The sequence below is a fragment of the Gavia stellata genome, chromosome 10, assembly GCF_030936135.1.
Source record: "Gavia stellata isolate bGavSte3 chromosome 10, bGavSte3.hap2, whole genome shotgun sequence".
Lineage (NCBI taxonomy): Eukaryota > Metazoa > Chordata > Aves > Gaviiformes > Gaviidae > Gavia > Gavia stellata.
Window position 1 is genome coordinate 17,656,152 of NC_082603.1, and position 23,077 is coordinate 17,679,228.

Consider the following 23,077-nt stretch of genomic DNA (forward strand, 5'->3'; position numbering starts at 1 on the left):
GGGCCGGGAGCGGGGAGAAGCGGCGGCGCGCCCCTGTGGAGCGGCGGGCGCGGAGGGGTACGGCCGATCGGGGCTGAGGGGCTGCGGAGCGGCGCGCGGTTCCACCGGCGGGCGGCTGAGGTGAGGGGGGAATGGCCTCGTCGTCTTTTAATTCAGGCGTGTGTTAAAGGCTTACGCTGGCAACCTCTTTGTACTGGCCTGCGTGTTGTAGCCCGCCTCGGGAAGGGGCTGAGGTATATGTTTATTAGAGAGGAGGGAGTTTGGTGAGTATGAATAGTAGAAAGTTTCACATGATGCAGATGCTGTCCACTTGCCGCTGACACCTCTGAAAAGATTTAATTAGAAACTGGATTAAGTATTAAGGCCTGAGACCGCCTGCGAGCTCAGCTGGTAAATCCCTGGAACAGCACGGTGGGTGCTCAGGGAATGTTTCAAGGCTGTAAGTGCATTGTAAAGTTACTGAGGGCTGAAAATGCAAGAATATTAGCGTTCAAAAGTATATTTACATTGTTTTGGGAGGATTAGTAACATCCTGTAAAATTAAGAGCTCAAGCAGTACAGCATGTGGTAATAAAGTATATGATAAAGACCAAATTAAAATGACAGGCTAGATACATTGCTAGATTGTAGTGACATAAAAATATTAAAATAGGCTGTCGAGAATAGAAAGTGAGTTGTTTATTCTTTGAATAATAAAATTCACACACAGATGCATTTTAAGCTTTTGCAAGTTGCCTGTTTTTTGTAAACGTCCAGGTCGCTTAGTTATCTAGATGTTGTGTGACGTAGCAGAGGTCAAAGATAAGAGGAAAGATTGAGGTGTCCGTATAAATAAGGAACTTGGGTGTTTTGATGAATAGTTAGCTAATTATCCAGGTGTAGATGTAATTGACACTCACAGTGATCATATAACCAGGTTTAGGCACATGGAATTACTTAAAACTATGAAGATTATGACTGTTGCTATGATTTATCACATGGATAACCAAGCTTGATTTTATTTGTAATTCATGGTCCTGACTATGTAAAACTTTGTATGTACTTAACTTTAGTCAAACATTTAACTTACTTGTTTTTAGCAAGAAAGTTTTAAATTCTAGTACTTAGAGGTAAAAGGCCACTGAACTAGCCCAACCCAAACACTAGAAAGAATGAACACTATTGCATATGTAACCTTGATTGGACTGGTGGTCCAGTGATGATCCATGGTGGTTGGATCAGCTGTGCACATTCCAGGCATCAGGTTAGAGTGTCCCACTCACAGCTGAGCAGGAGCTCCTCCGGTGAGAATAGTCACAGAAAATGGAGTGTATCACAGGCATCCGTGCTTGTTGTGCAATGAGCCTAGACTTCCTCTGTATCAGCTGTATGTATGTGCCCAAGTAGTAGCTGAGGCTTCCTAACTTCTTAAGGTGACCCTGACACTACTTAAAAAATTGCTTCCCTGTACATAGAATGCAGGTTGTTCCCTGTCTGTAATATTGTCTCCTGCAAATATGGGGAGTACAATAATATAGTGTGCACTTCTTAAAAATGCATTTTTCCTGTTTTTTTTATCATGTGGTCTTGATAATATCTGTCTGTTTAGGTTGTTCTCATTCCTCTATTGGCATTTTTTTGATCATGTGATTATTTTTCAGTCTTTGTTTTTACTTTGTGTTTTAATACTGTACTCTTTAATTTATAACAGTTTTTGATACCAGAAGAACAAAGTCAAACTATAATGGCAGTTGATGAACTTCATGCCATAATACAAAGATGCGTAAGTAGTTTTCTTTCCATAAAAGTTACAAGTGTAAGCAGTGTGTGTTTCTCTTATTATAATTAAAACCAAAATGATCCCAGAACACAAGACAGTTGTTAGCAGAACTCCTCGTTGGGTAGATAAGTTCAGCCTCCATGTTTCATTGACTTTTCTCTGGTGCTTATCCCAAGATGCTTGATAATGTCTGCTTCTTGGAGAAGAGAGTGTTCTTGTACTCAACAGTACCTGTCTGAAGTAACAAAACTCTAGCAGGTTGTTGTAGAAAACATATCTTCCAAACAACATGCCGTAGTCTAGACTTAGAAAGTGCTATTGAAATACTGCTTTGTTTTCTGTAGTAGCTCCTGGTAGCTTTTTCAATATGTGAAAGATGTTATATAAGAAAAGATAAGTTATAATGACACTACATGCAATTTTGAAATGAAAGCTTGGATTTTGTTATTTTCATATTTGCCTTTTATAAGTACGGAGTTAAACATGCATATTTTCTTTCTAGCAAATTCTGGAAGAAGTTGATTTCAAAGGAGAAGATTTTAATTTGTTTCAGGTAGCAAGTCAGAAATGTTTAGAAGATGGGCATGCAGCTCAGTTACTAGAAGTAATTCAAAACGAGAAAAATAAGGTGAGTTTAAGTTTGTACTATATATTAGTTGTGCACTAACACACCATTAAATAGATAAAATTGCTTATTAAAAAGGGAAAGCTACTTTGACTGTGGAGCAAGGCTGTACATATGAATAGTTAGTAAGTTGCTCTGTGTTAAGTGCACGTTCTTGTGTAACTTCAGGTAGCTCACAGAAACCCAAGTCATGGTAATCTTAACAAACCCATTAATAACTTTTTCAGTGAGTTAAGCAAAGAGAAAAGACAGGACAAAAGCATAATTAAGAGCAAATGGCAGTGTCAGTCTTTTGCGGGACAGAATTTCAGATGGTGTACTGGGTCTGGCTGGTATAGAGTTGATTTTATTCATGGCAGCGTGTATGGTGCTGTGTTTTAGATTTGTAACCAAAACAGTGTTGGTAACAGACCAGTGTTTCAGTTATTGCTGAACGGTGCTTGTACAGTGTCAAGGCCTTCTCCGTTTCTCACTCTGTCCCCTCAGTAAGCAGGGAAGTTGGGAGGGGACACAGCTGGGACAGCTGACCTGAACTGATGAAAGAGATATTCCACACCATGTAACATCATGCACAGCAATAAAAACACATGGGATTGGGGATCCATTCCAAAGTAGCTGTTGCTTGGAGACTGGCTGGGCATTGGTCTGCTGGTGGGAGTTGGTTTGCGTCATTCCCCCCTCACGTTTTGTCTTTTGTCAATTATTAAATTGTCTATATCTTGACCCATGAGTTTTTCTCTGTTTTGCTCTTCTGATTCTCTCCCCCATCCCACTGGGGGAAGAGAGACAGCAACCAGCTGGTGGGTGCTTAGTTGCTGTCTGGGGTCAACCCACCACAGGTGGATAGAATAATATCAGCCAATTCAGCTGATGCTTATGTAAGAGATGCTAATGTCTGTAGGCACTTTGGGGAGCTGGGAGAATATATGAAATTGTACACAGATAAATAGGAAGTTCAGAAAGAAAGTGAAGGATGGAATGTTTTGGCAATATTACATAGGGGTCACAGTCTGGTTTTGAATTTTATGAGTTTGGAGTAACAACTGAAGATCCTGATCCCCTCAGGTTAAACATAGTTTGTCTAAGCGTTCTTTCCTTCAGCAAAACTCCTCTACCCAGTCTTGTTTTAAATGTATTGTCATATAAATTCTTATAAATATATATTGACATGTTAGAATTAATATATAGAAGAAAACTATACAAAATATGCAGCTGTGCTTATAGGCATGGGGAGAGAATACAATGCATGTAAAGTACAGAACTTTATGGGTGATAGATGTTAAATTTTCAATGACATTATTATGGTGTTGGTTACAACCAGGACATTGATCTGTTGTCTCTTTTGGCCTTAATATGTACAATCTTTATGGGTTTAGAAGATGTCCAGTTTTGGTTTATTCCCTGAAAATCTGTTTTTTAGGTTATCATCAAGAATATGGGTTGGAATCTCATCTCTCCTCTTGTTAGATGTATTTTCACGTATAAACAGGAAGATGATAAGCGAGAACACTGCCTGAAGATAGTACATCAGTTGGCACAGGTATGTTTTTGAAATATATCGTTATAATACAATAACTGTAGGGAAGGGAGAGGTCCTAATTTTCCCTCTGATTTCCAAAGAAAACAAGGCATGAATACTTCTGAGTTCTTCTGTCCGTTTCCCATAACTGTTAAACTCATGGGCAAGTTTCATCTGAAGTAGACACAGGTTTAGTGTTTTGAGAAATAATTAATCTTTTACAAATCTTGTGAAATTAGTTACTGGGCAAAACAAAGAGACATAGCATTACCCAGAAGAAAAAGGCAGATAAAACTCATAAAGTTTTTAATAGCCAGCTGCTGCAGTCAGAGCAGCCACAGCAATACTGCGTCTTGTCTACTGCAGTTACAGTATGACAATGAGTATCTGATGATTCTGATGAGTCATAGGCAAAAAAAGTTTTGATCTCTAGAAAACTAGTTCACTTTCATTCATGTACTTAAAAGATAACTTGCAAACTCTATAGCTTGAGTTACATTCACACTGAAGTTTTTCTCTCTACTCCTAAGGATTACTTTGCTAAGGTACTGTGAGGTTTTTATAGACCACAGAAATGAAGTTTAGTGTCATCATTTATTATTACATATTTTCAGCTTATGTGAAAGTGTATGCATATATGCACTCTACAGAAGATGTTAATTGTAGAGAAGTACTTACTGTTTCATATTTGTTTTCTTAAATATTATCTTGGATGTTCAGATCTGCTTTCTTGACATTCAGGAACTTCTGTACGGAAGTTTGCTTGTGATGAATTTTTTTAGCTTATGACCATGGTGATTAAAAAACATGCATTGTTCCTCTCCTGCAGCTATGCAATCCGAAGGAACTTTTTTTGGGTTTACTTGAGCAGATAGAGCAGACCTCTGGAGAGCAAGTATGCCAAACTGTCATGTTATTGCTTCAGCCTTTGCAGACAGGTAAGATGCACTTTCTCATGTGATTTCTGAATTAAATTATTTTCTCATTTATTTATTAGTTTTGCCTTTGCTGGAATGGTTTCAGAATATGTATGTCCTGACAGGCTTTACGGTCTATTATATTCTGCAAAATAACACAAAGTATAATTTTCATGCTTATATTGGCCTGTTAGAAAAAAAATTTAGATGAGATTAATAGCATCAGTTGAAGAAGGAATATTCAGCTATTTTTCATCATTTACCAGAATGTGGTCCTGGGACAGTTATATTTAGAGGTGTAAACCATTCATACTGTTGTTACAGAAATAGAAAATTACATGGATTTGTGAAACTCTTCATTATTTAACTTTTAAAACATACAATTCCATATTTTCATAGTAAAAAACTTATTTCATATTGAAGCAGGTTGAAATAATTGATTGGTGGGGGGAATCATTCTTCTGGCTTACATATAAAAACTAAAAATGTTGATTTTTGGACACCCACTAAGTAGGTGACAAGTAATAGTTTATTTTTTGATATGTGAGATGACATCAAGTGTCCTGTGTCGAGTTTAAGTCTGATTGTAGCAGTCTCTGAGATGTGTTATTGAATTATGTTAGAATTTAACAAGAAAAGCATTTTGGTAATTAAAAGTATGTAGTTTTTTGGATAGCCAATCTGCAGTCAGCCTGCACTGAGTGCAGTTTAAGTGGAGAGCTGCTTGTGCCACTTCCTCAGTCTGGGAGCCCCTCTGTTGGTTCTGCCGTGGAGTATAGAACAGTTCTGAGCTGCTTCAGGTAGAGTCAGATCTCAGCAGAAAAGTTGGGCCATGGCCTCTGGTTTTGCCAAGCACAGAAGGAGTCAAGCAATAAAGCAAGAATAAATCAGATTTCCAGATCAGGTAAATGAATATAAATCAGTTTTCCAGATCAGGTAAATGAATATTATTTCACTTAGACTAGTTCTAGAAAGACAGATTTTTTCAATCCTCATGACAGTGCTACAGAGAAAGGAAGAATGTGTTGAAATGCATGACTGCTTTAATATTTGTCCTTCTCAAATATATGGTCATCTTAACTACAGCATATTAAACTAGCTGATGATGTTTAGTCTTGCTGGATTTGCTCATGTGATTTCAGGTATCAGTTCCTCTCCTTCCCTGAAACTAAAGGCTTTCTTAAGTAGTCACATTGTTGTTCTTCACGTTTTCCTCTACTAAGTAAGTAATAACTTAATGTCTTAAAATGTTCTCTCTCTCTTTTTTTTTTTTGTCATTTCCCCCAGTGCTTTTGAAACTTCAGAACAAGAAGGCCTACTCAGTGGGTTTATCTTTGGCTATGATTATGAATCAGCTTACTCCCTTACCTGTACCTTACACAAAACAACAAATACAAGAAGATAAACTTGGTCTCTGTCAATGTTGTAATGCAGTGGTGGACTTCGCTAAACCTTTTGTGAATGAAGTTGTTAAAAACATGGAAAAGTTGTCAGAATACAATGACATGGAGCTGAAAGAAGAATTATTAAAATTGTGAGCGTTTTATGTTAGTGTAATATATTCCTATAACTTAACAAAATGAACAGTAGGCATTTATTACATAGGCAGTAAATAAATAATCTTATTAGTGTTTTATAATGCTGCCAATTTATATTAACTAATGTATGTTGCAAAAGAACAACCCTAAATATGCCTTACATATTTATGAAGTGAGAGAAGAAAGGTAAAAATAATTTTTTTTTTTTTTTTTTAGTACAGGGAAATGGTACAGAAATAATAGTTTCTGTGCTGTGAAGCTCTTTTGGTATTCTGCTTCTCCTCAAATTTACAACAGTGACGATAATCATATTCTGGAGGTGAAGTCTAAGGAATGTTTCTACAGGAGATTTTTTTTTTTATTCTCCTTGGAATATGACGAATAGCAGCAGCTAATATGAGTATAGACTTTGTTCTTCATCATCAATGACACTATTATAGTCTGTATTTGTGACCTTATTGGTGATATAGTTTCACCCCTCTTTATTTCAGCTGTATGAAAAGCCTGAAATACCCATTATTGACAGCTCAGTTTGAGCAACTTGAAGGCATTGAAGAACATCCCTTTCGGCATTTTGCAACTGAAATTATAGTAAGTGCCGTCAAAATGAAATACAGTGTTTGCAAAACCAGTGGTCTAGTTCAGAATTACCTATAATTCATTCTAGAGCTCATTTAGCTTCCTTTATTGGTTTGAGGGATGACTTACTGGGTCTTGTAAGATAATGCAGGTAGATAAAGGTCTGCAGCAGTTCCAGATCCCATCTCTGGAAATTACAAATCTTGCAGACACAGTTTTGCTCCTTATAAACCAGTTTGGACTGCTTTCTGAATCAGCAGCTGCTGCTTTGCTGTAAATGCCTTTTTTTCTTGATGATGTATGAATCTATTAGAATATCTAAAGGATCGTCTTCGCTGCAGTATTACATCAAGGCAAAATCTAGAATATTACTTTTAATCCAAGTGTTGCACAGAGAGAAATCTCTAATGTGCCTAGTGCAGTGCCAGCTGACTGTTAAAGAATATAAATTGATGCCTGACTGCTGCTGATGCTGTAGCTGGAAATTCAGTGGGAACATGTCCACTCTGTGCTACCAATGCAGTTACTCTGGTTTTGAATGTTTCACATAGCAGCTGTGTTTTTATTAGACCAAGATTATTGTGGGTATAGATAATTTTATTTAAATTTGCAGCAAAACCAAGCCTTACAAGGAGATAGTCAGGTACAGTCCATGCATATGTTGGAACACACAATACGTGTATATTTTCATAAATAGAACTAGGTGTGATAAAGTTACAGCAAGTAGAGTTGTGCTTTGTTCATGTTTTGAATGTGGTAAAGAATATCTCCCCTCTTGCACATATCCACATGTAGTAGCTTGACCCCAACTGGCAGCTAAGCCCTCACCCAATCACTCACTTAGGCCCCCCCAGCAGAATGGGAAAGAGAATCTGAAGGGCAAAAGCAAGAAAAACTCATGGGTTGAGAAAAAGACAATTTGATAAGTGAAGGAAAAAAAAAAACCCAAGAGATGCAATGCCAGTCACTCACCACCTCCTACCAGCAGGCCGACGGCCAGCCAGTCTCTGAACAACAGTTAATCTGAAAAATACTACCCCCCCACCCCCTGCAATTTGTTGCTGAGCATGATGTTATATGGTATGGAATATCTCTTTGATCAGTTCAGGTGAGCTGTCCCAGCTGTGTCCCCTCCCAGCTTCTCACCCCCGCCTCTGCCTGCTTGCTGAGGGGCAGAGTAAGAAACAGAAGGCCTTGACGCTCTGCAAGCGCTGTTCAGCAATAGCTGAAACACTGGTCTGTTATCAACACTGTTTTGGTTGCAGATCTATAACACAGCACTATGCAGGCTGCCATGAAGAAAATCGACTCCATGCCAGCCAGACCCAGTACACCAAATTTAAAATGCTTGTAAATACCGGTTGTCTCTAATTTTCAAATGTGTGGTTATACAATGATTTGTGTTGGGCTGATGAAATGAAGGAACCTTCCTGACAGCCAGGTGCTGGATTATTTTATAACAGTTTATTCAGAAGCAGGCTGGTAAATCTTATAATGAAATAAAGGGGTGGAAAATATTCCCAGTACTAAATGGAGTCTTCCCTCAGGATAGCCAATGGGCCACTACTTGGGTAACACTGAATAGACAGTAACAGATACAATCTCATTTTTATCAAGATTGCAGCTGATGTCTTGAACTCTTATAACGCAAGCTGACCTTTTTTAGATGTATAGGAGAACTGAACATGAAATTATTATTGACTGGTTATTTACCGTTAACAAAAATACAATTCCGTTTCTGATAACTGGCCATTACAATTCTTTTCTGTAAGTTGTTTTATTAACTATGGATACACTTGTTTCTCATGTTAATGTCAACTGTATGAAAGAATAGAGTTAAGTTTGAGGTTTGGACTTTGTTCTACCTTGTTATCCCTGGTTAGAGGAGGGAAATTCACAAGTTGAATACAGAAGGACAAAAGTCAAAGATCTGCATGCATGCAGAGGAAGTCTGGAAGTTGCCATGTGATGCAAGTCTGTTTCTTCTCCAATTTGTGTTTAAAAATCTGAGCATTTTTGCACACAAAATTCTATATCCAAATGTTAAGATTGTAAAGTGAAGCACGCTAAGCAGTTAGCAAAACTTTTGGTTGTTTTTCAGCCATAATTAGGTTTTCTATCATGATCACATCCGTTTTTTTCCACAGCGTGTCTCAGCATAGGGTGGAACTGCTGTGTGGATCAATCAGGGTTGTGCAATGAAAGAAAATCTTGTCTCCGAGATCTTTACTTCATTCATTGCAGGACTTTAGGGTGTGCTGTGAAGGAGGCAGGGATTACCAGAAGAGGATCTCATAGTTAAGATAGTTGAAGGGTGCGCTGAAAAAACAGCTTTTTATCCTGCCTCTCCTGTTGGGCAGTCTGAAACCATGTTTTTTATGCTAATTATGAATTACCTTTTCTTCATTTTCTCAAGAAATTCACTTCTGCTTTTTGTGGAATTGGGTAACGAGAGCTGCATCTGAGGTCAGTGAAGTCATGCTTTGACTATATGACATCTTGTGTAATCCTAAGATTCCAAAATATGAGATCCCAGATGTTCAGTTTGGACAACCCCAGAATAGTGAGTTAACCTTGGTCTCACTGTTTCTTCGTAATATGTACAATAGGAGTTACAGTACCTCCTAATCCACATGAATATGGGGGTCAGGGTGGAACCACACTAGTATTTGTAAAGTGCTCAGATGTCGTGTTGTGCATCACTGGAAAGAAAGGCCATATGGAGTGATCTAACTTTAAAGCAGGACTTGCCTTTAGCAGATAAACATTGTTGCATATCGATTAGTGAGCAGAAAACAAAATACTGAGTATTCTGTGATCTGAAAAACACAGGGGTCCTGTGGCATAATGTGATCATGAAGCTATTATTCATAGCACTGTGGATAAGGGAGCCAAACTAGGGTTTTGCAGGGTGACTTTATTTTGTCTTTTGCTAGCTTTCGAGTGCTTGACTTTGCTATCTTAGTAACATTCTTCTAACAGTAGTTATTTTTCCTTCTGGGTCTTTTTTGTGTATGTGTATGTATCATAAATACTCACAAAATACTTATATTAGTCTATACATATGCTATGTAAGAGAATTTACTGTAAATACAGTTAAAGCTTTGAAACTTGATTGGTATACAGGTCTTTTAAAGGCAACTATAGGCAATCTATCTTTCTTTTTTAGGACATTTTGTGGGATATAAGAGAATTGATACCATTAGTGGTTTTACATCATAAAGGCAAAAGTCCACAGTGGGAGAATCAGGAGTTTGCAGACATAGAGCGAAAAAATTCTGCAGATTCTTTGGCATGTCTGTCGTATCTGATGTTTGTTCAGCATTTTGGTATTGATCGCTTTCCAATGGTATTTAGGTAAGAACTATTCTTCCTCACTTACCGTAAGTCTATATTTTGAAGATTCTTTCTGAGCAGAAGAAAACTTTTTAATTGTGAATAGTTATGAATGAAAACTGTGTATTTCACTAGTATTTGTTTTATGTCAACCTTTATGCATTTATATTTTAGGTAGCTTATATTATATACATAAGAACATACTCCAGTCCTGCAGATTACTCTATTATGGTTTAATTTTAGATGAGCTGTCCTTTTAAAGAAACTGGTAGGATTAGGCATATGCTGAAAATTAACATATATTAAATTTTCAATTGCATATTTACAGACAGTTTCCATGTAAAAGTTATTAACAGCAATTTGACTTACTATTTTTTGTCTATTGCAAAATTATTTATGTTATAAAGATATTTTAATATTTTTTTCAAAAAAGACTAATCCTGTGAAATATATTAACTATGTGCAAATGTATATGGCTTATGTAGTTTAATGTAAATGTATTTTTCTCTCTTAGTCCATCATACCTTCTGCAATGCAATATGACACATATTGAAATGCTATTGAAAAGGTACGGTTTATGGTATTTAGAGTTCTAAATAGTGGGTGTGATCTTTTGTAGTAATCATAGAATCAAATTTCAAATAAACCAGATAAGTTCAGAGGAGGTTTTTGAACCTGAGAGTTAAAATGGCAAGTTCTGCAACAAGATGGCTTCTTTTACTAAGAAGTATAAAAAGTTGTCTAAAGCATTTATTTATTGTTTTCATCTTGTATTGTGATATCATTTTTAGAAACATTATTCTGAAAATAAAAAATTAAGGTCTTTTAAACACATGCAGAATAATTAGAGTGTATATTTACTTGTCTTCTCTAGTAGTAAACTAATTGTTGCAGAAGTACTATCATGATAGTATTTATTTGAATGTATTCTTATATGATATGCAATCTGATTAAAGGTCAGGCTTTCTAAAGGAAACCAGACTTTTCTATATATTATTATTATTTCACTTTCTATAAGCAACAGTGTTGATCAAATAGTTTCTAGCACTGCTATAGAAGGGAAAAGTTTCCCATTATGACTGCTTACCATTTCCTGGTAAAAATTAATCAAAACTTCCTGGTCTCTTCAGTTTAGGATCTGTTGTGTTTTTCTTAGGCTTGCAGAATTATGCAAATGGAATAATCTGGGAAAAGTTTCATTTTCTTTGTTATTCAGTGTCTTGATACCTGTGAGATATGCGATGCTGCTTTTGAGCATTTATAAATATTGAGGAAAAAAAATACCATTTTTGACCCCAAAGAGAGGAGTCTAATTTTCAACTTTTCATCAGCCAGTTTGTTCCAAAAATCTTTGAGAGGAATAATGAAGATACTGTATTCAGAAAATAGAATGAAAATTGTTGAGGGACAAGTTCTTTTTAATCTCTGTTCTAGTATTTCTTCTGAAATATCAACAGTGTCTTTTTAACTAGCAACTTAAATTTGATAATGTTTCTTTTTTTTTTTTCTAGAACGGAAGAATCTATGTTATCTAAAGGACTTGTAAGTTTTCTTTTAATCAAATTTTCAATGTTAGAATGTTTATTTTTTCCAGTTTAAGTATAGTTTCCCCTTTCTAAGAAGGGTACAAATGATAGTTCAGATAATAGTTTCAGAAATATTTTGAGGCTTAATTAGGTATTCATTCTTCAGTCTTACAAACACTTATATTTATTGAACTTTACACACACGCGTAAATGTTTAAATTACCATTATCACTTACATTTGTAGCTCCTAGGAACTTTGGATTGCGACTGAGCATTTACAGTGAAGGCAGTTTTAACCATGAAATGTTAGGCATATAGGTTAATGTCTTATATATATGCAAAATGATGGCAGCTTTTTTTTTCCCCCCACCTGCAGGATCTGTTTGAGAGCTGTTTATTGAGAGTGGAAGATAATAGTCTTCTCCATCATTATTTAGAATTCAGAGATTTTATTAACATACCTCAGGTAATAAGCAACGTACAGAAGTCTTTAAAGTTTAATTATAAATAGTATCTAGCTGTCTTCTAGGTGTTTGAGAGAGGACATACTACTGAACATTTGTACACTTGTGTCGTTAAATGGAAACCTTCAGTGTCTTGCTACACAGAATTGATTGTCTTTTCTACCCACCACAGCATGAAGTTTCAGTGACAATTAAAATATACTTGATGTATGTACGGGCCACTGAAGCAGGTGGGCACTGATCTTAGCTGAAAGATGATGCTTGCTCATTTTTGCCTCTTCCTTGCAAATCTGCCGCTTAACTACATTCTTATTTGGACCCAGCAGTATGAGAATAGTATTCTTGTGTATCAGCCCTGGAATTTCAACCACTGAAGCGAATGTGGATTTCTCTGATGAAAATCTTCTCATAGGCGTGGTTTTGTGGGCTGTGGGTTTTTGGTTTTGGTTTGTTTTTGGTTTTTTTTTAATGTCTTGAGTAGATTTTAGTCAGTGTGATGTAAGGTAATAATCTGTATGTAATTAGAAATTATGTTTTCTTTGTCCAACTGCAGGATTTGGTGAAACTTATGACCCTTTGCCCCATAGAGCATCTGGTATGTAATGTGATCTACAGAATCAGTTAAGTGCTGAATTTAATTAGAATTAATCTGATAACATCTTTTTTTCTTTAGAGAAAGAAGAGTTTAAATATTTTGCAGTTGTTCATAGACAAGTTTGATGCAGAGGGAAAATACACATTATTCAGGTATGCATCCAAATTACTGTAAATTGTGTAGTATCAACCTTATTGCAGCTTAGTTGCACAGATAGAAACTCTGTCAGAAATCATTGTATCTGGTAAATCACATTAACTTTATCATGTTAAGTTTTGGATAAATAATGAATTTCAATTGCCTCACATAAAGTCAGCTGTCTTATGTAAGCTAGTGTTTAAAGGTTACATAGTCATCTTATTTTTCTGTGGTAAAACTCCCACTTAGTGAGTAAGGCCATAATGTCATTAAGTTTTGAGCTAACTATATAGGCAGCTTTGAAGACATAGTATCTTTTTTTTGTTTGAAGGTGTTTACTGAAGACAAGCAACCATGCTGGTGTGGAAGGATACATTATTAAAAATATAAAAGATCAGATTCACTTATCGTTAACGGTGAGGCTATTACCACTAAAAAATGAGTTGCCATCTCAAAAATCTATCAGTATTATGTTGAGAAAATGTGTATAGCTTAAGCTTTGAGTGATGCCTTAAAAAAATCGACTTCGAAAAGAAACATAAGATTGGGAAATTATATCATTAAAAATATTAATTTGGCTTTTTTCTGCATATCTATTTTTACATTATTATTTTTACAATTGTATTTTTAATTGCATAATCTTATTGTATTTTTCTAAGAAGTTATTATTACCTTTCCTGTGCTTGAAAATACGTGCTTCTTTCTTAAAGAGGAACTACTCGGTATTTTGTTTTATCCTCACAGTTCCTCATTTCTCGAATATAATTAAAATGCCACATTCCAAACAGAATTACTAATTTTTTCTTGGTTTTATGATGACAGTCAGCATTATGAGTGCTTCACAAATGTTAAATTAATCAGAAAGGGTTGAGCTAGATGAAAGCCATTTAAATCTCATATTTTATAATAATTTATACCAGGAAGTTGGAAAAAATTAATTAAAAATAAATTATTAACTCTTTTTTTCTCTCTCCTTTTTTTTTTTAACTGTTTCGGGCCTTTTCCAAATCAAATTTGATTCTCAAGGATACTGCCTTTTGCCAAATAGGACAATATAGTAAATTTATGCATATTTTGTGGTAGCATAATTACATTAGAAAACAGTGAATTACTATTTATTAGATCATAGTCTGTCCTGTATATTGAATCAGCAGGGGTGAAGAAGATGGTAATATGAAAACTGTTCCAAAAGGGGCTTGCACTAAAATTGAGTAGGTAAAAGTATATTCTGAAATTTCCTTACTAATTAATTTTTTGACTATGCAGCTTCAGAATTCTCCTACTACATTTCTTCTGTGTAGAGTTCCCTGGCTGTCAAAAAGACAAATAATTTTAAAATTTCATCATATGAATCTGAATACTCTAAGTTTGTTGCAAAGAATTCTGCTATAGATGTAATGATAACAATTTCCTATTGCTATCCATTTATTTCATCTTAGTTTTTGTGCCTAGCTAGTCTTAATCTTTCCAGGTCCCTCATCTGATCTGACTTAACAGACAGCTACCCTTCTCATCTCCTTACCTAATCTCCGTTTTCCTTCCAATCCATTTCTGGCTTTGTCCCGGTTTCCTCTCTTGTCTAGCTTTTGCCCTGCATATGATATCTCTTCCCCCAGCCTTCCCCACATTTACCTGAGATAAGGACTTTGCCAACATGGGATCTTTGCAACAATTCCATGCTCTCAGCTTCATTGTACTGATATGAAATAGCCATTTGAAGAGGCCACAAAACTTTCAGGGAGAAGTGTGCTCGCTTGCTTTTTGGGAATGATGGGTGCACCCTTCCTTAAGTTAGCACCAGTGCAGGGAGACTCAACCATTGTCACTAAGGAGGGAATTTCCAGGGGTCTTAGCTGCAGGGCTTTAAAAATCTTCTGCTAAGCAAGTGAGAGGGGTGTTTTTTGATGTTTTGCCCCCTCTCACTTAATATTTTATTGTAATTTATGGGAATTTTTGTGACATAGCAAGTGGTCCTTCTGTGATGCAGAAGGCATCAGAATAATTATGTTCTGCCACTTCAAAACCTAGTACTCTCCATCTTATGCTTAATGATTTCTTCCTTCTGTCCTCTCCTCCCTCTTTCAAAAGAAAGTATCTGAATGTCCTTCCTCCATCAAAGAACCATAGAGGTGAAGTTGTACTTCACTTGCAAGAGTTGTGGGTTTAGAAATATGCAAAGAAAACTTAAAACACCTGATCATATTTTAAAAAAAAAATTGTGACACTACTATTATGAAATTAATAGAGTCTCTCGTAAAGCTAGCTAATTGTTCCATACCTCAACATAAAAAACCCTAAAATTTGCAAAGTTTATGTAAACAAATATTAACTATATTGATGGTGGTATGTTGAAGAGGTGGGGAATCTATTTTGATGAAATTGAAAAGAATAGCTTGGCATGGACAGACAAAGTAGGGAGGATTATGAAAAGACTAGTTTGCATATTTCAATCACATGTAGTAGTTAGAAAATATTGATTTCCAGTGTTTGATTTTTTTCCCCTTTTCTGTTTTCCCAAAATTATTGTTAAATTATTTAAGATTTAATTAAGATTTAAATTTTGCACTCAGCTAAAGTTTTTATATTGTTTTTTCAGAAGGCATGTGACAACATTTGGTTTACAGGACACCACCTGATCTCCCTTCTAGATTTAGTGCTTTTGCTTCCAGAAGGTGCTGAGACAGATCTTCTGCAAAACTCAGATAGGTGAGTTGTAATCGCAGTTAGAGGCTTTTCTCCTTTTTTTAATCATTTAAAAAGATTTCAGACTACCTTGCTACAATGGGAGGTGTGCTGTCGAGGTAACAACATCAATGTATTTTAAATTTTTGGAACTACAAAATGTCAATGATAACTTCAATCATCCTTTCAACTAACTCTGTATAGAAGAATGTCACAATGCTATTACATTAACAATAAGAAAGGAATTACTCCTCCATTCCCTGAGGATATAAGGCCTCAGATGTCAAATTACAGAACGCATTATTTCTTCAGGAATGTATGGTTTGTCAGCTTTCTGCAGAAGAATTGGAGGAACAAAAGAAATGTAGTATGTTGTCTTATGTGATAGAGAGGAATAACAATTATCAGATACAACTTATAGCACACAGCCTTTTTGAGGCTGTTTCACAGATTGCTGCTGGGAAGCCAGTATCTCATGAGCGGCAATACAGAGCCACCTGAACAGCAAATACTTGCATTAAGAAATACAAAAATAACTGAAATGTCTCCTAAAATCTCCTGTATAGGACAAGTCTTTTCCTATATGATGAGTACAGTTTGGGCTTGTGAATAAGTAGGGTCATAGTGTCCAGATGGACACATAACTACTTAAAAACCCAGATGTATGATCTGTAATTGTAGTGTTTATCCGGAAAAAGGAGTAAATAGTTTCTGCTAAAAAGTATGGTAAAACAAATGCAAAAAGCATATTTTTAAAAGCACTCAAAAGTAAAAATTCAATACAGTAATAAAGAAAACTGTAATGCTAGTTTCATATCAACTTTGGATCACCAGCAATGCATATTACGAATTCTGTAATAAGGTTCTGTCTCTTCAGAGAACTCTTTCCCTCACAATCACCAGCCTTCTCCAGTCTGTGGGCAGTTTTAATCTTACTTGCAAAGGGTCAACTGTTGTAACATGGACGTTACTGCACACTGGTGCTCTAGACTAAGTTATATTGCTCAACAGATGAGTGGCTGCATTTTGTACAAATGGATATTTTTAGGATGTCTGGTTAATGGGTAATTTAAATTATTATCCCTGTAATATAAATCTGCGCTCTGAATGATAAATAGTACATTTTTAATTCACAGGATTATGGCATCACTAAATCTCCTGAGATACTTAGTCATTAAGGATTGTGAAAGTGATAATCAAGTAAGTACTAATTGATTTGAAAATGATTGATTAACAGAGGGCTGAGAGCTGGATTCATGTGAACACTGTTATCCTTGATTGAAAACCATGGTTTTTTGCATTTTTCTTTGCAATGGTCAGTAATCCAGAAATGAGGCTTTTGTTAACTACATTAGGAGATATGTGATGTGTTACTTTATTCTGATGAAATTTGATTGCATTCATACTTAACTGTTACTGTAAACAAGCTAATCCTTTTACTCTGCCTGATGAACCATGGTCTATGTCCATAATTTTAGAGTATGTCACCATAAAATCACATCTCTATCAAGTATTCCCATGAGAATAAATATTTGTTACTCTTGCTGATTTATTCACTGGTATCCCTCAAGCCTCCAAGTGGATTTCTTTATAATAATAATACAAACCTTTGCAGTTTAAGAGATCTATTTTATTCATCTTCAGGCAAAATACTTTTTGTGCAATATGTTAAAAGTTGTTAGTATTAAGATTTCTCAGAAAGTATTTAATAATCATATTTAAATAGTTTTTAGCTGTGCAAAACAATATATTTACAGCAACTGTGCAGGTGCGTGATAGGTACATGTTAAAAGCTGCTCTAGGTACTAGCATAAAAAAAATTCTTGTCTGTAAGATCCATCTGCTGAAGTAACAAAAGCAATGGCCAGACCCATCCAATTTTCTGCTACATTGCTTTACCGGAAACAGCCTAGAACATTTTATGCACAAATGTAACTTGCCAGCCTAAACTGCCCACCACTGCAGTTTATCTATGTTTTTATTATAGGTATACCTCTTTACCTTCATTTCTCCTGTGTGTGGATCTGCATATTTAAACCTTGCAATATATTTAAAAAGTGAAACTGCCCTTATGTATTTTATCCATATAATATTATGCTACCTCATTTTAAAGCAGGATTTTATAGCTTTAGTTGTAATCCCCACCTCTTTCTTCTCTGTTTTGTTTAGCTCTTCTTTTGTCTGAAGCAGTCAGCAACATTTGTTCCTGGTAGATCAGTGCAAACTGTATTTGTTATTCAACTGCTGTGTAGCTTTTCACTGTCATACATTATGATGGATCTGCTGTTTTTGTGTACAGTCAGTCCCGTCCACCTGCAGTTGATTGAAATGTGTTCCTGGATACCCAAGGGGAAACTTGTTTGAATTTCACAACTGGGTCGATGTATGGATTCCATATTCTAGCAGCTGATTTATAAGTGCTCTGACTTGGATTGTGTCGTTACAGCACTGAAAAGCCAATGGAATTATTTGTGTTTACTTTTCCGATTTACATTCCACTACCAAATGGCTACTTATTCTAATAGTAAATGCAACTTCTGTTGACTCTTTCAAATCATTATGTTTCACCATTTGTCTAACTTATGCAGTTTAGGAGCTTTTTATCCACTGCACCATGTAGCGAACAAGCATCACCTGATCTAGTTGAAGATGTCCCTACTCATTGCAGGGGGATTAGACTAGGTGATATTAAAGGTCCCTTCCAACCCAAACTATTCTAAGATCTCCTTAGTACTAAATGTTTTGACTTTTGCATTAAAATATTTGTTTAAATTAGTGACAGTTTAAAGAAAAATTGCTTTTCAGTTTCAAAGTACAGTAAAGCCTTTCCTGACTTGAATAAGCAATATCATGGTCAAATGAGTATTATAACCAGCAGATAAGTATCTTAAGGTGTTTTGTTGTTCTCTCCAGTTCTTTGACTTCCTTTATGATTTGGAGTAACGGATTTCAGCATATCATTTTCTGTTTTCTAAAATACAGAAAAAATTCTGATGTACTTTTAGAGCACTTTGAGATCTATGAATACAAGTTTTGTAAGTACCTAGTGATGTTATCAGTCTAAGTATAATAATAATAATATAGCTTGTACTGATTACCAAAACCGTAATTGAAATGAGTAGCAAAAATAGCTTTCAGTTGGTGCATTTCTAATTTACTATTTATGTAATTAGTTAGTATTGATAGACTATATCTATTTCTCAGCTTTAAGGAGTGATTACTGTTTAAGTGCTCATTATAGTCCACTCAATTTCATGTAAATGCATAGCTTTGTAAGAAAAGAGAGAATTCTTTTATTCTCTTTTATTATTATGAAAAATTTATACATAGTAGCATACAGTTGCTGTAACAGTGCTGTCTAGTACTTGGCATAAAGAATGTCTCTACAGTTTGAGGAGAAAATAGCATCACCTCTTCTGAAGTTTTCCCTTGACTTCTTGACTTCCTCCCAGTCTCCCTTCATATAGTGCAAGTGGGGCAAAAAGAAAATGCCTCCTTTCATGTCAGTTCAGATGTTTTGATCACTGTGTAACAAGCACTTTCTTTAATCAAGTTTAAAAATCAGTATTGTTCTGGAAAGTTATTTCTTTCTTTTTAGCCCCATTCTGGTGGAAGTAATTACCGGTTTTCTTATTTGACCAGTTAACTTTGCTTCATTTAGCATTAAAATTTGGTGACTTTTCCACTGTAATCAACAATACTATTTAACATTGAGAATTCTTATTTTTATTGCCCTTACTCTGCCCTTTGAGGATATTGCCTGAAGAAAGGAGCCATATAAATAGCTTCTATATCTAAAGACACAAAGACTGCTTTGTATTTGTTTCTTTCTACGGTGGTTTTGTAACTACAAGCTTATAAGGTGCCAAGGCAGAGAAGTTTTCCTCTCCTGCTGTGTAACCTTGAACAGCCTTGCTTTTGAGCATCTTTTCCTTGTATCTCTTACTTCCTGAGTGCCATTATTGTAAACTCCTCCTTTCACCCGTGCCAAATTGGGGAGAATTTCATGTGTCACTTTGGCTACTCTGCCTAAGGATGGAGTAGTAGCATATCCAGTGACATTCCTACAATGCTTTTTAAACTGAATGCAATATAGACAAGAACCTTACATATTTGGGGAGCATGACATTTATCAGAGCTTTCATTTGGCATTGCAATACAGTGTTGATTCAGGAACATGACTTTAATTTGCTGCTGAATTATCTTAGAGGAATCTACAACTGCTGTTTACTCACTGTAGAAATTCTAGCCTGAGAAAGTGGCTCCAACATACCAAGATCCTTTCAGCTTTGCTTACAAGAACAAGTTGAAAATGTGCGTTTGCATTGCTGTACTTATCAGCTTACATACTAGAGTTTGCCCCCCTGCTTTTTTTTTTGACTGCTTCATCCTGCAATTTTCAACAAATAATGTTGAAAATGTAGGAGAGAGGGAGAGGAGCTTAAACATCCGTCACGATGCTATTCATGCTTAAATGGATGAGATGAGTCTAAATTGTTCGTTCTTTTTCCTCACAGCACAGAAGGGTATCTTACAAAGACTAGTCCAAAAACTCATGCTTGAAAACTTAGCGTTGCAATACTCCATTAAACCTAATTTGTAACCTTCTCTGTTCTGTTTGAATAGACAGGCGTATGGACCGCACTTGCCAAGATTGAGCAAAATTTTTTAAAACCACTGCATGTAGGACTCAATATGTCAAAAGCACACTATGAAGCAGAAATAAAGAATAAGAAGGAAGACAGAAGAGGTTGGTTAGTTGTTTTCTTTTTTTTTCTTAGCTTTGTTCATATTTAGAAACTTCAGAAAGCCTTTGGAAACAAAGAATTGGTGAGTGCTGTATAGATCATGTTTTATTTAACTGTTGATACTATTCCAGATTTCAAATAATAATTCCGTAGTTGCTATATTTGGTATTAATAATTTTCATAATTGGTCAGAAAAATCTGAACTTGTTTATCTCTCACATTTGTAAACGTTGTGGAAACCTGATAGAAATGTCACATGAAGATCTTCAAAGCTTGTTCTGCATTTATACTTTTGATTTTAAGGTTACACAGGAGCATCTAAGTCTCTCTGTGAATATGTAGCCCTTAGGTTTCATACTAGGTGTGGGGAGGTTAACGAGAAGAAATAATTCACGCAGCAAGTAAGTGCTCTCTTAAAGCCTGAAGGATTACATTCTGGACTTTTTTAAAATTTTGTTTTTCATCTGACACACAGAATCAGATTCTGCTGTGGGTTAAGCAGACATATTCCACAGGGCATAAGACCTATATCTGCTTTAGGCCATCTCTGTGTATGTCAGATCCTCTGTTCCTTTGTGGTCTCCAGTATAATTAAGACAGCCCAAGGAACTTGCCTCTGCTACCAAAAATGTCAGTATGGCTTTTTGCCCCTACTCTTATGCTCTTCTGTTGTTGTAAATTATATGAGGCAGAGAAGGGGAATTTTTCTGAAGGCAACCTGTGGATATCTTTCTAAAGGGAATTCTTTAAAATGAATCAGGAAGCTTTTTCTTTTAAGTCCGTCTTACATTTCTCTAGCCTTTGACAAAGCATAAAGAGATTTGAGTCCAGGAGAGAACATCTAACTCATAACAGTAGATGGTTTAGCCTTTTCCCCCAGTATATAATCTTTGTAAGCATTATGTTGAATTTCAAATATGTGGTCTGAATGTAAGAGTTTTTCCCCTTAGTTTTCAGACTTGTCCTTGTAGTTTTGCCTGCTGTGAGTAATCTGCCTGAAACAGAGAAGCCTGCAGCCTTTTCTTAATAAAATACGTATTTCATGTCTGGATTAATTAAGTCAAGCTAAAGAACCTTCTACTATCTCTCTGGATGTGGAAATATTAAAAACGTATCAAAAAATTACCAGATTTTGTATTTTTTCCTTTTAAGGAGCATTTTAGCTATATAAAATTGTTTTGAGTTGCAGCTATTGCCCTGTTTAGTAATGTAGTCATATGTGATATAGAAAGTGTAGAGGTAGCATCCAGCTTAAACTGTCTTCCTCTTAAGGTTCAGCACCTTCTGTCCTGTGTTTGGTCAGTCCCTAGGTTTGTGGGTTTTAAGAATTACTGTCTAGAAATGCTAATATATTAAATATTCTTTTCATTCTGAAAGTTGGGTGAAACAGCAGCCTGATCTCTGGTTGGTTTTTTTCTTCTACAGAGGCACACAGTTCTAACACAGTTTGTTCTGTAACTGTTAGTGGGGAAAAGATGCCTGCCATGACTACTGAAATGCAGCTTCAGGTGGGTTTGCATTTCCTTCAAAGTTATCCAGAAGTATTGAAATTTTCGTTTCAATCTGGAGACAAACATACATGTACGGTGGGTAGAAAAATAGAAAAATCTTGTAACAAAAATAACATTAATCTCTTTTGTCATTTCAGGTTTTACACTCAGCTCTCTTCACGTTTGATTTAATAGAAAGTGTTCTAGCTCGAGTAGAAGAACTCATTGAAGTGAAAATAAAAGCTGTAATGGATGAAAATAGTTAGGTCAGCTGAAGTATTTGAATTAACATACTTATAAGATCATTTTGACTATGAGACTTTAGTTGAAAAGGAGGCTACTAACCTTTAAATAAGCGCAATTTAGAGTGGCCTCTAGAGGAATTGCAAATGCTGCTCTTCATATGTCTTGCTGCTGTTCTTTTTTATTTTCTTTTGCTAATGTTGTATGCAATTCACAGAGATGGCCTATTTACTAAACTACTCCTCTTCAGAATTTGATGCTTTTTCTTAAGTTTAGAAACTAAAAACAAGGGGTTCTTTTTTGTTCTTATGCTGTGGCAAGGAGGTAGGGTTGTCCATTTATTTTTCTGTTCATTTTCAAAATTTGATACATAATAGTTTGACTGGTGTTGTGAATTACAAAGATTTTTTATAAAGTGACTGGAGAACCATTAATTATAAAGCACTGTTTAAGCGCAAGATATTTTTATTACCACTTTTTAATGTTGACAAACAAGCTTCTGTATTTACAAACAGAACTGTAAGCTATAGATAGGTAATAGTAGAAACACAATGGCAAACAAAATCACGTTTAAAGAAGAACACATCAACTTTGAGCCAAATAAGATGTTAAAACTTAGTAACACAACAGGTAACACTTTATGTTTTAAAAAAACACTGTATAAGATTTCATACATATACCTGTTAATGCATGGGAAACCTGTATTTTAGAATCGTTTTGATCATCCTTATCTTTAATCATAAAGTTTCCCTTAAGATATATTAAATATTTTGGGAAATTATTGTAAACAGATGAGCTCATAAGTTCAGAATCAAGTAAAAAATAAGGATGGCTTTTCTATGGTGCAGTTAAACCACTTTTTTTCTTAGAATGCACATTTGGTATATAATGAATGCTATTTTTCACTGTATAGTTATT

General features: G+C 35.5%; 1 protein-coding gene across 1 annotated transcript; it reads left to right on the top strand.

Moving 5' to 3' along the window:
• The first annotated feature begins 29 nt into the window (after nucleotides 1–29).
• GLMN (glomulin, FKBP associated protein) lies at nucleotides 30–23,050 on the top strand. The gene is made up of 19 exons (XM_059822259.1): nucleotides 30–57; nucleotides 1,691–1,762; nucleotides 2,262–2,387; nucleotides 3,805–3,924; nucleotides 4,733–4,841; nucleotides 6,108–6,354; nucleotides 6,850–6,949; nucleotides 10,107–10,294; nucleotides 10,788–10,841; nucleotides 11,785–11,815; nucleotides 12,176–12,265; nucleotides 12,817–12,858; nucleotides 12,937–13,010; nucleotides 13,328–13,412; nucleotides 15,593–15,702; nucleotides 16,815–16,878; nucleotides 20,305–20,428; nucleotides 21,852–21,934; nucleotides 22,075–23,050. Exons 2-19 carry the CDS (start codon nucleotides 1,724–1,726, stop codon nucleotides 22,180–22,182), a joined length of 1,794 nt encoding a protein of 597 aa, XP_059678242.1. The 5' UTR covers nucleotides 30–57; nucleotides 1,691–1,723; the 3' UTR covers nucleotides 22,183–23,050.
• The last annotated feature ends 27 nt before the right edge of the window (nucleotides 23,051–23,077 follow it).

What these genes read in the sequence shown, in the direction of transcription:
- GLMN (XM_059822259.1), top strand. Translation starts at nt 1,724, where the DNA reads ATGGCAGTTGATGAACTTCATGCCATAATACAAAGATGC. An exon ending in TTTGCCCCATAGAGCATCTG is followed by an intron (nt 12,859 to 12,936) that starts GTATGTAATGTG and finishes TTTTTTCTTTAG; the next exon opens with AGAAAGAAGAGTTTAAATAT. An exon ending in TAAGAAGGAAGACAGAAGAG is followed by an intron (nt 20,429 to 21,851) that starts GTTGGTTAGTTG and finishes TTTCTTCTACAG; the next exon opens with AGGCACACAGTTCTAACACA.